Source organism: Chaetura pelagica, unplaced genomic scaffold (genome assembly GCF_000747805.2).
Source record: "Chaetura pelagica isolate M959 unplaced genomic scaffold, ChaPel_1.0 scaffold93, whole genome shotgun sequence".
NCBI classification, from domain to species: Eukaryota; Metazoa; Chordata; class Aves; order Apodiformes; family Apodidae; genus Chaetura; species Chaetura pelagica.
This window is the reverse complement of record NW_009952800.1, coordinates 156,217-173,684: the sequence shown is the minus strand read 5'-3', so window position 1 is coordinate 173,684 and position 17,468 is coordinate 156,217. Positions and strand designations below refer to the sequence as shown.

Here is a 17,468-nt window from a genome sequence, read left to right as displayed (position 1 = left end):
ACAAACCTAGTTCCTGCTGTCTCACCTGATGAACAAGGCAGTGCCAATATGATCCCAGCCTTCCCCAGCAGCTTTCCAGAAGTGGGTGGGGACTGCTTGGGAAATTCTTCCATTCCTGGATGCTGGCTGTCAGGGATTGTTCTGGTACCCAGGCAGTAGGGATCAGTTTCTGATTGTGTATGTCTGAATGAATCATCATGCAGTGCTTTTACACCACTTAGAGGAAAGCAGGACTCTTTCCACTGGTACTTGGGAATGCTGGTGAGACTGAGAACATGAGGAATATTAAAACTGTACTGTTCAATTGCTTTAGTATGGTTAAGGGGTACTGAGAAATGGATGAATTGCAGGCTCCTTTTGATTTGTGAAAGGTCATTTTCTTCCTGGTGGGTTCCCTTGAACCAGAGGGTCTCTGTTGATTTTACTTTTGAATAAATGATAAAGAGCTGGAGTTAATGGTGCACACCTGGTTTGCCTTACTTGGTTCCAGGTGCTTTGCATTGGGGTGCACATGTTGGGAGGGAGAAATTGTAGTGCAGGTTTTCAAACCTGCAGCACCTGTGATCTCCTGTGGCTTCACTGAGGTGCCAGGTCCTCACAGCACATGACTGATTTAGCTGCAAATGGTGGACTTGGTGCAAGAAGTTCAGGTTTTAGGTTTCATATTTTATTAATGTGGACACCGTCGCAGCTATATGGGTTTTTTTTTTCCATATTGATCCTAAGCACATATATTTTTGTCCTTTCTCTAAAAATAAGACTCCTCTCTGAATTTGGAGCTGCATGATGCACTAACGACCTCATCTGTCACAGCCTTTGCTTTATGCTGGATAATTTAATATTATTTCATTTGGTTTGTTCAATTCTCACAAACACTGCTAAAACTCCTTGCAAGCCTTGAAATTAGACACATTTTCTACACTGGAACAACTTGGCCTTACTTCTTTTGACTTTGGGAGTTAATGATGATGGATGAATGAACACATTTTAATAGATGGCTAATTAATAGACAGCTATAGCTGTCTGTGTGCATGTATATGCCAGTCTTTTTTGTTCTTAATTTAACTTCATATTTTTGAGGTTTTTTTCAGCCCCCATATATATATGTGTATATATTCTCACCTGTGCATGCATGTGTATTTTTCTCCACTTATAATATATAAAAACATAGAGTCAGAGTATCTTTATTAGGAAGGGATTGTAAGGATCATGGAGTCCAACTCTCCAAACTACTTATATATATATATACATACACACAAATATGTATACAAGTTAATTTATAGCTAAACTGACACCAGATTCTTCACCAGGACTTCTCTGCTTTCCTTCCTCTTTGTATCCTGGCAATATGTGAACTGGTTTATGGCATCTGCATCATGCTTCTGACAGGTCCATAAATCTGCCTTAAGATTGCAGTCCTTTAATCCAAAGCTCTCTGAGGCCACTTGAAAGTATTTTCTTGAAGTTCAGACTGTCCTGCTCTGGAAGAGCTGGTCTGTCTGTGCCCCCATAGGTACAGAAACTAAAGCTGAGCAAGAATTTTCTCTCTTTCTCTCAAGGTTTCAGTGCATCTTGAGTGAAACCTGCAACAGAGATGGATACTGAAGGCTTTGGAGAGCTCCTCCAGCAGGCGGAGCAGCTCGCAGCTGAGACAGAAGGGATCTCTGAGCTCCCCCACGTGGAACGCAACCTGCAGGAGATCCAGCAGGCCGGGGAGCGCCTGCGTTCCCGCACCCTGACCCGCACGTCCCAGGAGACTGCAGATGTTAAGGCGTAAGTGCAGAGCCTTGGCACTGGGAACTTGTGCAGAGGGTAGAAGCTATTTTCAGGTTTGATGTGGGGGGAGTCTTAGCAGGAGGACGTGCCCAGGAGAGAGGGAATGGCTGCAATGCTCTTTTGGTTTGTTTCCCCCACACCCTCATATTTTTTCTACTTACTCCAAAACAAGAAGGCATGGAAGGATTTATCTGAGGAGGCACCGTTCCTGATTTCAGGCTCTAAAGCCAAAGTGCAGAACCTTGTCCTGGCTGCTGCTGAAGGCATCTACCAACATGCTGTAGCATTTTTCTGTCTGGAAGGACTTGGCAGCTGTGCAGTACTGCAGTGGAACAGCAGCAAGAGTTCAGCTGGGGTGGATAAATACACAGGGCTGTTGAAAGCTTGGCTTTTGCATAGTTTTCCTAACACAACCAGGAACACTGTCTGTACATGGCTGGCTGCTGACCTAAATACTGACAGTGAATTTGGGTTTAGAGTTCTGTCTGTTCAATACTAATTTCATACCTCCACAATTTCTTCCTTACAGGTCTGTTCTTCTTGGGTCTAAAGGGCTTGATATAACTCACATTTCCCAGCGACTGGAGAGTCTAAGTGCAGCCACTACATTTGAGCCTCTTGAACCTGTGAAGGACACTGACATCCAGGTAGGGGCACTTCTGACACATGTGTTACACTGCCCTTGTCATGCTCTGTGTTTTAATTTGTTGGTTAGAGGAAGGACACAGGACAGAGACTGCTCTCAGTGATGCAAGATGTTGGAGTTAGTCATCAGAGGCAGCACTAAGTACCAGACTGGCAGAAGTACTTTAATTCCAAAATCTTGCTAAGTCAAAAAGAGTGAGGTGTGTACTTACTGCCTCTCTGGACCTGTCTTTGTTGGCTTGGCAAGCCTAAATTGCACAGGAATACCTCTCCATCAGTTTTGAGACCTTTTTTATGCCTGATTTGAAGAACACATATAGAACCACTTGGCAATTTTGAGAGGTTGGAACAGAGGCCATTTAATTCAACATGTAAAAGAGGTGAGTATAGTTTTGTCTCACAGTATCTTAGAGGTCATACCCTGGTCTTGGTGGTAAACTGACTCTGCCATATTTCATGTGCTTTACCAGTGTGATTAAATCTTGTCAGTTTTCCTGTAGATCATATCCCCAGCTCTCTTAGAAATTGATGTGGTCTATCTATTTTTGCTTGATGATAGTTTTCTGCCCTCGTAGAATATCTTTAAGATGAAGAAATCTGTGGTACTCGTTACTGGCTATGGAATTGGTGATGTGGATTGCATTGAAGATACTAGTCTGAATTACTGGTTAATCATTTTGAGGCTCATCCTTTATTTCCTTACTGGCAGATGGCTAAGTTAGCAGGGTCAAGAGAGATGTAAGCTCTTATTTCTTTCAAAAGTAGTATGTTCTAAACTACTTAACTTCAGAAGAGAAAGAGAGAAGGGAGGTGTGTGAACTTATCTTTCTTGATCTAATGTGTTATATTGAAGCATTTGGTGCTGTCCATGTTGGGTGGACAGGCCCTCAGTCTGGTCTCCTCTTAGTGTTAGGAGGCCTCTAGTCTCCTGTCTTCAGGCAGATTTCCTTAACCCCCAATTCCCTACTTTCCTGAAGGCTCTGTGTGTGCCCTGGGGCTGGTGGGATGGAGATGTGTCCTGCTGCTTCATGTGGGAGCTGCCTTTAGTCCTCTTGGGTTGGGAATGCGGGGTGGGGGGATGACTCTGGGTGGTGGAACTGAATACCTGGAACATCTGAAGTGGTTCTTGAAGATGAGATTCCTTCCTATGCCTTTGTACCACTTCACCTTCTGGCAATTCCTTGCATATCTGGCTATCTTCTCTCATCCTCCCCATGTGATTTTTCCCCTCCTTTTCACTAAAAATCAGTGCACTCTGCAGGTCACTGCATGATCATAGAGTGAGAGCTCTAATCCACTGACACTATTCACTTTCCGTCTCTTCTCATTTTATTCCTTTGTTCCAATTTCTGCTGTTGTTGTATTTCTACTTGGTGATGTTAAACTTGGTATGTGTCTTCCTTGACCCCATTCTGTCTAGATTTTTTCAGGACCTCATTTTTTTTAGGTTTACTATTGCTGTTAACTCTTCTTTGATATCTGAGCTTTTTCCTTTCTGCTTTAAGAGCAATCTTAAGCCCAGAAGCCGTGGAGATCTTGACTCCTTTGGATCTGAGATTTGTGGCATGTAAGAAATTGGATAGGACTGTCTAATACTCAGATTTTACTGGTTAATTAACCCAAACTTTCTTCTTTGTTAATTACAGCAGATCTCAAGGCCTTATCATTTGATGTGGTGATTTTGGTATATTCTGGTGATCTTTTTCAATACATTTTCTCATCTCAGTATATTTTTTTATGACCTGTGTACATTTAAATGTTTAACATAGAATGCATTGATTTATTTATAAAAGGAAGCATTCAAGTTTGAATTCATGGCAGTTGACATTACAGACTAAGCTTGCTATAAACCATTAACATGATTTGAATAAAAATAAGCTTATTTTTCTAAAACAAGTTGCAGATGAGATTTCTTTGGAAAAGCTTGAAGGATGTGGGAAGGAATTTTTTAATATCTTGCCACCTGAGATCAGGAGATTCTCAGCAATGCTTAAACAAATTTGGTAGCTCAGACCTTTTGATTTCAACTGCAGGTGATTTCTGTGGCAATTGGGTAGGGCATTCTTAAGTTTCTTAAATCTTGGTCTGTTTGCATGTTTGGGTGCTGAAATGCCTCTCTGTCTAGCCATCATTTTCAGTCTATTTGCTACTAAAGTGACTGATTTCTTTGGTCTCATAGAGACAGTTTGAAATGCAGATGTTTTGAAATACAAGCTGGATACTTTTCTCCTTGATATAAAGGCATTTTAATTGACTGAGTACTTTTACATGGTCTGTTTGTCATAGGATTCTAGTCCATCCTAGTGGGGCTTCATACCAAACATGTAAGAGGGTGTTTAAGCATCATCTAGTAAATAAGAGGGTTTACATTAATTGTTTTCAAACTTATGATTCTGGATAAATAACTGTGCTTTTAAAATAAGTTTATATTGAGAATATAGACATAGTTGTATCCTCCTATTCAGAACAAGCTTAAATTTAGCATAAAACCAGTGGTTAATTGCAAATCAATATGTTTAAATGGCCAAATCAGCCAATGAGATTCAACCCTTCCTTTAGGAAAGCAGCTAAAAGGTACAAATAAAAAAGCAGGCTTCAAATCAATCATTTAAATCAACGTTCCCTTGCTTGCTGTTTTGCATCATGATTATCACTGGTGATTTAATCAGTGATCACTTAAATTAAAGTCTAACTACTCATCTCTGAGGCCTAATACATGTGTGCTTTGAATCTTAAATTCTTCTTGCAGGTCATGTGCTGAAAACACCCCTAATGAACTGGCTAAAACCAATTCGCAGTGGGAAGCAGGCAAGGTGCTCCATTTCAGATCCTCTTGCAGGAAAATAATTGGTTTTAGATGTTTTATCCCTGTTTGTTTTGCAGTTAACAGGTATAAGGATTTTGATGTGCTTTTGCAGAACATCCTCTGCTCTGTCTGAGGATATTTGCAGTCAGATTTCAAGCTGTCTGGCTGGTGACCATGGTCTGTTATCTGCAAGTAACTTGCCTATAATACAGATGTGTCTCGTCTTTTCAGAGTAGTTTTTATTAAGTTGTTGCTGGTTATGTAGGAGGACCTTTGTGTTATACACTTATTGTTCTCTCACTAGCTCTGTTAAGTAGATCTCAAAATTATTTGATGCTTTAGATAAAGATATGCTACAATAGCTTACCATAGAATGGTGAAGGTTGGAAGGGACCTTAAAGATCATCAGGTTCCAACCTCCCTGCTATGAGCAGGGACACCTCCCACTAGCTCAGGCTGTACAAAGCCTCATCCAACCTGGCCTTCAACACCTCCATGGAGCTTCTTCCTATGTTACTTCTCATGCCTTCTGAGGATTGTTTGGAGTTGTTTTCATTCTTTCTAGCTGATTAGTTTCACAAGGCTTCAATATTTATTATTTTTTTTTTAATTCTATCAGAGCTCTTACAGCATGAAAATACTCCTTAGGCTTCCTGCCATGTGCTGCCACATCACTCCTTTGCACCCAGTGATTTCTCTGACACTGAGTTTCTCCAGTTTTATACCTAAAGTGTTTACTTGTTGTCTCAGTTCCTTTTTACATTGCAGCCTGTTCTGGCAGCATAGAGAGATATGCTAGAAACTCGTATCTCAAATGATGCCAGTCAGCACTGCAGAGGGAGAATTCCAGGAAATGCCCTGTTTCTTATAGAGGTAGTAAAACATAGCAAGAAAAATCAGAGAACATTGTAGGGCATGAAGTCCCAGGGTGCTGGTGTGAGACATTCAGAAAGTGTTAAGAGAATCTGGGCTTTCATCTTAATAGAAGCCTCAGCTTGGGTTAACAAGCAAGAGGGACTTTATATAGAGAACCTCTTTTTAAATGGTACTCTGTAGTGCTGACTAAAAAGAAGTGCAGAAGTGCACCAAATTGCAGCTCAATTAATTATCTGAATTATTTATCAGTTGTAAAATGTAGATTGCTTGCACATAAAAGGGCTGTGAGTCCAGGAAATGTCTCCCACTAGAGCAGTAGGCCGGGAAGATTATGAAAAAGATTCTAGGCTTGCCATTAAATGAGAGGGATTTGTATTTTTCCTCTCTTGTTTCAAAGACTGTTCTTAAAGTGGATGTAACACAACAAAAACCTCTTGCAGCACATCCAGTTCATAACAATTCCCATCTTGAGTTTATAAAGATCAGGATTTTCTCAATTGTCAAAAAGCCCTATTTTGGCTAAATCTTTTCAAACTTGAATATGACAGTCAAGAGTTTCTTGATGTTCTTGATGCTATATTTAGCCCATAAATGTGTGGGGTTTTTTGTTTGTTTCTTCGTGGCTTTTAAAAATCCCAGCTAAGGGTTGCAAAGCTGGTAAGATGAGGTATATGTGTATAAACATAATGTTCTGTTTAGAAAAGGTGTTCCTTTACTACTCCCAAGATGCAAACTAAGATGTCTTGTTCTTGGGAGCACTGTCATAGTAGACGTCTCTCAGGTGGCAGTAATAGCAGCCAGAGGGGGAATTATTACAGCAGGGCAGCCTTCCTATGGATCTGTAACCTGAAGGCTGGGACCTGGCTCTTGCATGTGTGCTGTTGGGTTTATTTATGGTTGTCTGAGATTTGGTGCTGCTCTAGTGAACTTGGTTGGGGCACCTAGTAGGGGTTAGTTGCAGGATCAAGGCCTGATTTATACCTACTAAGGTAGTTTAGTTATGCTTGACTGTGTTCTTTATTTTGAACGTGTCATGGGGCCTTGATGCTAGATTTAGTCCCCCTTGGTATGTGTATTTTGAAATGTCTAAGCCCAAAGTTGTGGTGCTAGTTTTAAGAAGTGATGTTACTCTTACTTTGAAGGCTTACAGAATCATAGAATGGTGAAGGTTGGAAGGGACCTCAAAGATCATAAGGTCACAACCTCCCTGCTATAAACAGGGACACCTCCCACCAGACCAGGCTGTACAAGCCTCATCTAGTCTGGCCCTGAACACCTCCAGGGAGAGGGCATCAACAACCTCCATTGGCAACATGTTCCAGTGCCTTCCTATCCTCATGGTGAAGAATTTCCTCCTTGTGTCTCACCTAAGTCTCCCCTCTTCCAGTTTTAATCCATTTCCCCATGTCCTCTCTCTGCCCTTGTCCCAAGTCCCTCCCCAGCTTTCCTGGAGCCCCTTCAGGCACTGGAAGGTGCTCTAAGGTCTCCCTGGAGCCTTCTCTTCTCCAGGCTGAACACCCCAACTCTCCCAGCCTGTCTCCAGAGCAGAGCTGCTCCAGCCCTCCCATCATCTCTGTGGCCTCCTCTGAACTCCCTCCAACAGCTCCTTGTCCTTCCTGTGCTGAGGACTCCAGGGCTGTGCACAGTATTCCAGGTACTTGGCCCAGCTCTATGGAGATCTGTAAAATGGATGCTAGAAATGGACATGAGCTCTCCTTGCATACCTTGCTTACCTGCTTAGAAAGCTTGAGGTGAAGTCCTGGCTTCATTGCACTGAAAAAAAAATGTTGTTGAATTATCTCATTTGTACAACAGTCTCGCCTTGGCCTTTTGATGTAGGCAGAATTGAAATTAAAGGCTGCATATCAGGGGTTGGTTTTGATTTCTGGGTGTGGATGTTCAGAGTATTGACTGAGCAGCTCTCTGGAGGTTCTGATACAGAAATAAGAGCTTTTATCTAAATGAGGGCAGAAGGTTAGACTGAAATCTGTCCAAGTGGCAACTGAGGTGGACTGAAATGAAGCATCTGGGATATCTTCAAGTTTTCCAGGGTACTGTAAACAGGCTTCGTTTCCAAAGCAGCTTTGGCTTTTAGTAGAATCTGGATCCCAGGATGCTTAGCCCAGCACTGTGTGTTCTCTGTGTGTAGATAAGCACATGACTCAGAATTTTAAAACACTCTGACATCAGGTACCAAAAAGGTGCATTATTCAACCAGTGAGCTCTTCCTGCTATATTACTATTTGTTAGATACTTTATCTTATCTGCTAGAATGATACTGAAGCCTGTGGTAATCTACTAGAGTGTAACTAACAGTTTATAAATGGAAATGCTGACACAACCTTAAGGGGGCATCCTCAAGTGCTGTTCACCAGCCAATGTTTGCATTAGCTTAGCTTGTAAATGCATTTTTCCTTTTGCAGATTTTGTCCCTTCCCATTTGCCAAACATTGATTTCTCTCCCCCCCACCAAGTCCTTCAGTTCTAATGGAGCTTGAAATTAAGGTGGCTTTATTTTTCTGTTGCTTCCTTGTTCACCCTAATCGATGATGCCAGCACAGCTGTGGGGACCTTTTAACCATTGCAGAGCCAGGGCAGTGAATGTAGGAGGATAACCTCCTACCTTGTTTATTTGTTATATTAGGGTTGGCTTCTTTGCTGTTGGTTTCTTTGTAATTCTCTATTCCCAGAGAAAAATCTTTGCAGTCATAATTGTGAATTCTTTAAAAGCTGTAGGAATCTTAGGCTCCAAAAATACCCTTCTACCAAGGTTCTCAGAAGCTGTTGTTTTCCTCCCATGTCTAGTGCGTGCCAGTATCAAACCTTGCTATCTCCTTTGCCTAGGTTGTCTCATTGATTTCATTCAGGTTTTGACCCTTCATGTAAACATTTAGGCATGTAAAGCAAGAATATAAATATCCTGGTAATTAAATGTGGCCAGAGGCAGTTTCAACACAACTGAAGCAAGCAGCCATGTGGAATGAGTAAGTATTTTGACAAGCAGGAAATGGAGTTAAGGGATGTGGAGCTTAGAAATAGAAGTTGGATGGGCTCTGCCACCTTCCTGAACACCACGAGTCTCCCAGGGCCTCTCTGAGCAGCAGGCTGGCCCTGAGCTTCCCACAGCCTGTGCTGAGCAAATAATCCCCTGGGAAATGCCAAGGTGTGCACAGGCTGGGCTGTGACTGGAGTTTAAGAGGACAGGCCTCTTTATCTCAGCATGGGGTGCATCTGTTTGGGTTTTTAAGTAAAAAACAAAACCCCCCAAAAAGCTGCTGTTGGCATCAGGTAGGTGTGCAACAGTGGATAAAAAGAGGTGGGGGTAAAATAAGAAATCCCAAAAACTAGAAATGTATTTGGGTTTTTTGGGTGCTTTTTTGCTTGCTGCTTTTTCCCCTCACATGGCTGAGTTTACATTTAAGCAGTGGTTTTCTCTAGTTTTCATTAGAGATTTAATAACTTAATTTAGGAGTGCAGTTGTAAATTACCCTGGTCTTATTAACCTTAAAAACAAACACAGGCACCCCCCCCAAAAAAAAAATCCAGACCATGACACATTTAATGTAGAATACTCTAGTGTGTTGTTAGTGTGCCAGATTACAGTCCCTCAGTAAATGCTGTGATACTGAATTATTTCAGATGTCTTTTGCTTGCTTGCTTGCATGCTAACTGGAGTAATTCTATGGTTCATTGTGGTTCTGATCATGGATTCCTAACCCTGAGGGGTTGGGAACAGGGAGAGGAAAGACATGATCTGCCTTTCTTTCATTGTGGGTAAGCAAGAAAGTATGAAAGGGCATTTCAAAACTTTATGCTAATGCAAGGTCATGAGATGGAAAAATTGAGGACTCTTGTTCTAGTAGCTATGTTCATTGATCTATTTAAATTCTGCTGTGTCCTGGCACATTTTATGTTTCCTGTCTGCTTAATCCAGATATGTTCTTTGCATCTCAAATAGGTACAACTGTAGACTTTTAATAAACATCTTTGAAGTATCTATCATAAACATCTTAAAACAGAGACTAGGTTTTGAGTCAGAATCAAAGGGTCTTAACACTTCATTCCCCCCTCCCTTTTTTATCCCTCCTTATTCTGGAGCTCTGCCCTTTAAAAACTGTTCCAATTCCAACTGAAAGTTCACTTGGACCCCCGTGAAGGGGCAGTTTGGAGATCACATACCCAAAATGCAGGCTCTGCTGTGCTGAGGGATAGACACCTCTGCTTCTCTCAGCAGCATTGCAGGACCACATGTAGCTGAAACTCTAGAATGAACCTGGGCTGGTGGGATGTGAGTGATGGTCTGAGTCAGAATTTCACCAAGACCCTGCTTGGAGCAAAGTTACTATTGCAAGAAGTACTGGAGCCATGCACCTTCCAGTATCTGAGAAAGCTCCAGGGAAGATGGGGAAGGGCTTCTGACAAAGGTATGGAGTGATAGGACAAGGGGGAAGGGATTAAAACTGGAAGAGGGAGATTGAGGTGAGACATGAGGAGGAGATTGTTTGCTGTGAGGGTGGTGAGAGCCTGGCCCAGGTTGCCCAGGGAAGCTGTGGCTGCCCCATCCCTGGCAGTGTTGAAGGGCAGGTTGGATGGGGCTTGGAGCAGCCTGGGCTGGTGGGAGGGGTCCCTGCCCATGCAGGGGGGTTGGATCTAGATGATCTTTAAAGCCCCTTCCAACTCAAACCATTCCATGATTCTATGGTGCATCTTACCAGGAGGAAGGTACTTCTGGCAACGTGGTGCCTCTTTGTGTCATGCAGTCCCATTAATTTAATGCTCCCTAAGGTCTTGTATTGACTGCTGACCTAGACAGTGTGTGCTCAGCATGTGCAAATGAACTATAGGAATTAGTGTTTTTATGGTGCTGGAAAAATTTAGTAGAACAGTTTCACCTCTGTGATTATCCAGATTAGTGAGGAGAATTGATGCTGTGATGCAGATTCTTGCAACCTGGCAATTTGCCACCTCCATATATTGTGTGCTGGAGCAATTACTTGGGCTAAGGAGATGGTTTTATTTATGTATTTGGAGCTCAAATGTAGCTTTTTCAAAGCACTATTCCATTTTGTTTGGTAAAATATTGATATTTCCATTAATTTTGAAGCCATTACAAAGAAAGCATAGACTTTTTGGGAGAGGATTTGGAGATTTCCAGTACATTGATTATAGCTCTGAAATAAAAGATCTTCAGGACTGTGCTGGAATTTAACAGTGGAACTGGTTATGCACAGAAGTGAACCCAATTCATCTTGTAAGGGGGGAAAAAAGAAAAATTAACTGTAAGATAAATTAGGTTTCTAAAATATTAACAGTATTTTGGATAGCAGAAGACCACAGCTTGGAGTGTGTATGGGTTTTTTATTTTTTAATGCATTTGTTTGAAACAATCCACTTCTTTCCTGAATGGATCATGTAATGTCCTTCTAGTGCCTCTGTGGAAAATGGAGCTGGAGACACTGGGCTTTGGGAAGCCCTGCTCAGCCATGCAGAGGTCTTGTTGTGGGGATTTTTCACAGATGGCAGGAGCTTTCAGTCCCAGTGTTACCATGTCTTAATGGGTTTAAGATACAAGTTTTGGGAATGAAGAAGGAGCATTTACCTGCGTAAGTTGGGCTGACTTTTCAGTTCTTCCTTCTGAAAAGTAGAGAGAAAATTTCCCAACTGCAATAAGAAAAAAACAATTCTGATCTTCATCAGTGTTTTCTCAAATGGGACAATGTGGCTTGGAGCTGGCCACACGACTCTTCATGTGGGTTTGGTCCTTTTCTCCAAACTCTTTTCTGTAGGGATTTTTGGTAGTGTCTTTTATTGCTTTAGCATTTCCTAAGCATCTTTCTCAACTAATCCTGCATGGTGCTGTGAGCTGTACAAAACAAATCACTCTTCCACAAGCCAGGTTTGTAACACGAGCAGGTCAGACCTGAGCTCCAGTGGTCAAAACCAGCATAAAAAACCCTGGACACTTTCTTTCCAGTGAGGCTCTTCATCAAATCTAATAAAAAACCAGCTGCTGCAGCTGCACTCCCTCTTCTTTCAAGTTCCCCTAATTTACTTGGATTTCTTGAAAGTGTTACTCCACTGATGAATTCCACTGGGGTTTCTTTCTAAACCTTTTGCATAATTTAGCAGTCTGGGAAAGGCCACAGGTACATTGCTCTGCACACCCTCATCTCCACTCTAGTAATTATCAGTTTGACTCCACATCCAAGAATCTTAATCCTAGGCATTATCAAGCTGTGGTCTAAACTAATACACGTGTAAACTGGTTGCCAATGCCTGGGCATCAAACTGTAGTTGTGCTTAGCTTCCTCATGTAAAATGTCAGGCTGAATTATTTGGCAGTTTGCAGAAGAAATGTTTGGGTGGTGTGTATAGATGTTTTTTAACTTTCCTTTTTGAAGGCAAAATGAATTCTTATCCCTGCCAAGATACACTCCTGAAAGAAAGTTGCAGCCTTTTGAGGTGGAACTAAGGACACATGCATTTGCTTCACTCAGATTTTTGGCACAACTTCTGTTCTCACTGCCTCCTTTCTGTTTTCTTTCCTGTCCTTTATTTCTTATTTATCTTCTACTCTTGTTTTTTCATACTCCAGTTGTACTTACTCCCTTTGCTTTCCTACTTTGGATTCATTTATTACCTACTCCCCCCTGTTCACTGAGGTCTGTGCTTTGACAGTATTTTGGGAGCAACAGGGTTATTTCCTTACCTTGAGCTAAACCATTACACCCCTTTTTCAACAAAAGGTGCTGGTTGCAAAATGTTTCATGGCTTTGTGTACGTGGAAATGACTGAAAAGAACTTGGGGAGATGAGGTGGAAATTATCTATGTCATTCCATTATGTGTATCACAGGAAGCATGCAAGATGCATGGTGCTTCCACCAGAAAGGACCTGCTTATGCAGCATTTTGAGCCACAGCTAACAGATTATTTTGTAACTTAATTGGAACAACATGCTTCTGTTGTTGCTTGGTAAAAAATGGCTTGAGAATCTTGGAGAGGCTTAGTTTAAAAAAAATCTTATAGAGGATAAAATCACCTATTGCCAGCTTTTGTGACTGCAGTGCAAGTCTCTGCAGACTGTCCTGTCAAAGCACCAACTTTTGGATTATGTGATATCTTCAATGTTGATTGTGGGGTGAAAGGGGAGAGAGGTTTTCTGACTTGCTAACTGGTATTTCTTGAGGGGGAAAGTTTGCTGAGTTACCTGAGTGCTCTTCAAAGGTTGGTGAATGAGGCAAGACTGGTAAACACGTCATTGTTTAGTTTCAATTTCAGCAGCTTTATTAAAACTTTTTGAGCAGTTCAGTTGGCTGTCCTAGACCTGAATCAGAGGGGAGGATCAGCTGAAACTAAATTCATCATAGTTGATTTATTAGATCATATTTTGGACATGGATTCAGTTGCCTCGATGTTCAAGGCATCTGAATGGGATGGGATCCATGCCCAGCATGGAATAACTGGGAGGAGAAACACAGACAAGGGTGTTCATGGGGCTATCTGTTTGCTTGATTACTTTTTATTCTGTTCTCTAGTGGTTAGAGACTGGTTCAAACCCTGAAGTGTGAGGGAGAAGAATTCTTTTCATCATTTTATTGTTGAACACAGCTTTAGATACTGTCAATATCCATATGCATACTGAGTCAGTTTTTAATACCATTATCTTTTTGGCCTTTCTATCTTCCTGTGGTAGTAAATCCCACTATTCAATTAGAGATTGTATTAAAATTTATTTCCTTATGTGGGTTTTGAGCTTGGCATAATTTAAACAGACATCCTTCCCTTGTTGTTCAGGCTTGTACCAACTGGATTTCTGTATCTGCCCTTTCTAGATCATTTTATTTCACAGACTTGAAAGATAGATCATCTTGGGTTCCTTTTTAGTGTTACCCATCACGAAAGTGTTCCTATCTCACAACAAGTGAGGGGGTGTACGTGCTTTTGCTAGTTCCCTAAATCTGTCCTGCAGTTTTCCTTTTGAGTGGTTGTCCAGCTTACACAGTGATCTCTACAAAGCCACATCATTGTTTGGTTTCTCTGATAATCAAGTTCAGTGTAGCCAAACTGGGTGTGAAAGGCAGAAGGACCAATCTGGGAAGGATTTGATTTTAATCTCAGATAAGTGGGAGTATACAGGTGGGGGGATATCATACAGTATCATGACAAATCCTTATCTCAAAATGTCTTTGCAAGCCAGCAGGATTCTTTGGACCAAATTCTAATGTATGAGAAAAGACATTTCTGAAGAGAAGTGGGGGAGGAAACGGAGAGGAAAAAAACCCACATTTCAAATAGATGAGTGGGAACCTGCCTGTTATCTCCAGATCCTCTCAGCAGTAATTGATTTTTGCCTGCCATGGTTACCATATAGTAATTCTGAAACATTCATTATTTCTTTCCTCTCCTGGCCCAAGACTTGTAACAGGAAATGCCATGTTTCAATCCTTTTTACTCTGTTAAGCAGATCCAAAAACTTAAAGGCTTTAATGAATCTGAAATAAGCACAGATTCAGTAGTCAAAAGACCCACCATTGTCTTGACTGAAAGGGACCATGTCCATGCTGAGGTCCTAGTGGAAGCTAAATGGTGGAAGCTGGATGCACAGACCCACCTTGCTGTGAGATTACGTTTGGACACTGTTTTTCATACAGATCACCTGCTGTATTTCTCTCCTTAGAGCCTGTCTAGCTTATTTCCATTTTTCCAAGGTTAAAGATGGCTTATCCAGAAAATTTCCAGCTCGTTTCTAGTGGTAAGAAGCTTGATTACTCATCAGATACAGTGAATCAATATCACTTCTCTTGGTTTTGTTTTACTGTTTGAGGTGAGGTTAATGTTTGGACTTCACATTTGCTGGTAGGTTGAAGTGCATGACAGTGCTGTATGCAATCAGTTAATGTGCTGTGCTAAATGTCTTATTTGCTTTTGTACCCTTAAATCATAAAATAATAGACTGGTTTGGCTTGGAAGGGACCTTCAAGATCATCTAGTCCCAACCCCCCTGCATGGGCAGGGACACCTCCCAGCAGTCCAGGTTGTTCTACCTTTTCTAATGCTCTCTTGATTATTTTTTATTTTCCCTCTTCTGAGGAAAACCTTTGTGTCTCATCAATGGTTTCTGTTTTTCATAAGCTTATGATTTAGAGAATTATGGAAAAAGACAACAGCTGGTTTGTTGCTGGAGCAGGAGGCAGATGAGCTGGGAAGAGGTTACCAGCAGCTAACTGAGTAAAATCTTTGACTAAGAGTTGATCTGTAACTTGTCATTTGAATTATATTCCTGTTAATCACTGTAGTTGAACTGTCATCTCCTTTCCTTTGTTCCTCTGGATTAATGTATTTGCTTGCTGCTTCCTTGCTTTGCCTGAGCCTTTTGCATGATCTTTCAGGGGAATCTCTCCAGCATTTGAGATGAGTTGTGCTGTGACATTTGAAAACAGTCAGAAGGCAGCTGGGAACCTCTGGCCTTCTCTTGTGCTTTGTTTGTGGTAGGTCTACCAAGTCAGTGGGGCAGCCCTCCAGGTGAGAAGAATGTTGTCCTCAAGGCTCGATGTTTTTTTGCTGCCATTTAGGGGTGCTGGCTTTAGGGAGGAAACATTTCCATGTGGGTTCATCCATCCCCAGGTAATGACATGCCTTTTGAAAAGCATCACCAGGAAAAAGAGAAGCAAATCTTGGTTTTCAGTCAGCAATTATCCTTACAATAAATACCCAAAGCTAAGCTTTGTGGAGAAATAATGTCCTTTTGCAGCAGAAGAGCAGAACAGATCTCTTTCCAGCAGTGAAATGATCATCAGGGGATTGAACCTGTAGTTTGTCTTAAAGGGCAGGATTTAGTTGTTTGTCTCAATAGATCTGTCTTCTCTTGGTTATAGGTCTGCTCTGTCTCACAAGATTTCTTCCTCCAACTCTCCTCCATTTATTGCCTCTTAAGAAGTGTCTGTAACATTCTCCCTCTGAGATGAAATACTAATTTCTAGCCAATATATTATGTATTAGCAATACATCTTGGCAACAAATGTTGCTTGAAACCACATTCTGATCGGAAGGTGGGAAGCACAACTCAAAAGCTCATGTTGTTGCAGAGACAGCTCAGCAGAACATGTTGCATGTGGGAAGTGCCCCTGTGGATCCAGAGAAGGTTCATCTTGCCACCTCAGAGGTGGTTTTAAATCCACTGATTTATGCAGACCTCTGAGGTGGATCCTTTTCCCTCTAGCACCCCTGGGTGCTGTCATCTGCAGGAAAGAGCACACCTTGGTACTGGGAGGTGGAGATTTAGTGCTGGATGGATATGGCCACCTCACACCAAGGCAGGTGGTGGCAGCTTTCCTCTTGTTTCTCTCAAGCCTGTATCCTTTACATTAATATACTGTGCAGAAAATGTTCTCTGCCTGGCCTGTGGCCATATCTCAGTTTATAGAAGCAAGTGTTTAACTGGTTTCTTGAAACACTTTTTTTTTTTTTCTGATACTTTGTATGAACCTTACAGTGGAAACTTGAAAATGAGAGTGAGATGCCTAAGCCAGAGTCCTGCCACCACTCACAGTGGCAGTGGCTTTTACTGACACTGTTTCATAGGGTGATTAATTGACTTTAAGCAAGTGAAAGAGGCAAAGGCTCGCTTTTTGCACTGCATCTGGTGTAAGAGTTACAATATGGCTGTACATGCCACTGAAGAGCTGTGCTTTTGCAGTAGCTGGGCTCTTCTGCTGGTGTCCAAGCCAATGGCTTGCTTGATCTCATCCTTTTTCCAACTGAAATTCCAGAGTGACACAAAGAAAACAAACACAACCAGTATCCTGTACCTATCCACCTGATATAAAATGCATGCAGTAGACAGTGAAATTGAATCTCTGGCACGTGTGACTAAACAAAAGGGATCTTTCTTTCCTAATTTATTTTTCAGCAAGTGTTACCATTTATTTTTGTAAGCTGAATGTGTAGCTAATGCACTCCCTTGAGAAGCTGAAGAGTTCTGTTAAATGTGTGAATTCATGGAGCCTTTTGTTCTGGAGCAGGGTTAGTAAGACCCTTTAAGTTTAAACTTAACTCCAGAGCTCATTGATCTATTTTATGCCATTTTTTTCCTGTCATGAAACAACCCTTTGCTACAGTTATAGCCCCAGATCTTTGGCCTTGCTGTGTTGTATCAACTAATTATAGAAAAAAAGAAGGAACTTAAGAGTTTCCAGAACAAATCAAGAATGACACTATCTCAGCACCAGGAGTGGCAACCTCCTCCTCTGGTGGAGGGACCTCCCAGTGGTCACACTGAACTGCTGCCTCCAGGCAGGCTGATGGCACCAAGAAGTGCCACATCTGAGGGGCTGAAGTACTGGCTTTCCTAGTACTGTTTGTGAA

The 17,468-nt window shown here is 41.7% G+C and overlaps 1 protein-coding gene across 1 annotated transcript in view; it reads left to right on the top strand.

Annotated features, from left to right (window-relative positions):
- Positions 1-1,545: 1,545 nt before the first annotated feature.
- The window catches only part of NUP93 (nucleoporin 93kDa), a 71,740-nt gene continuing 55,817 nt past the window's right edge, over positions 1,546-17,468 (top strand). Inside the window, exons 1-2 of the mRNA XM_009994898.1 lie at positions 1,546-1,773; positions 2,306-2,423. Coding sequence (XP_009993200.1) covers positions 1,595-1,773; positions 2,306-2,423 — 297 coding nt within the window. The 5' untranslated portion in view covers positions 1,546-1,594. The remainder of the gene's footprint in view (positions 1,774-2,305; positions 2,424-17,468) is intronic.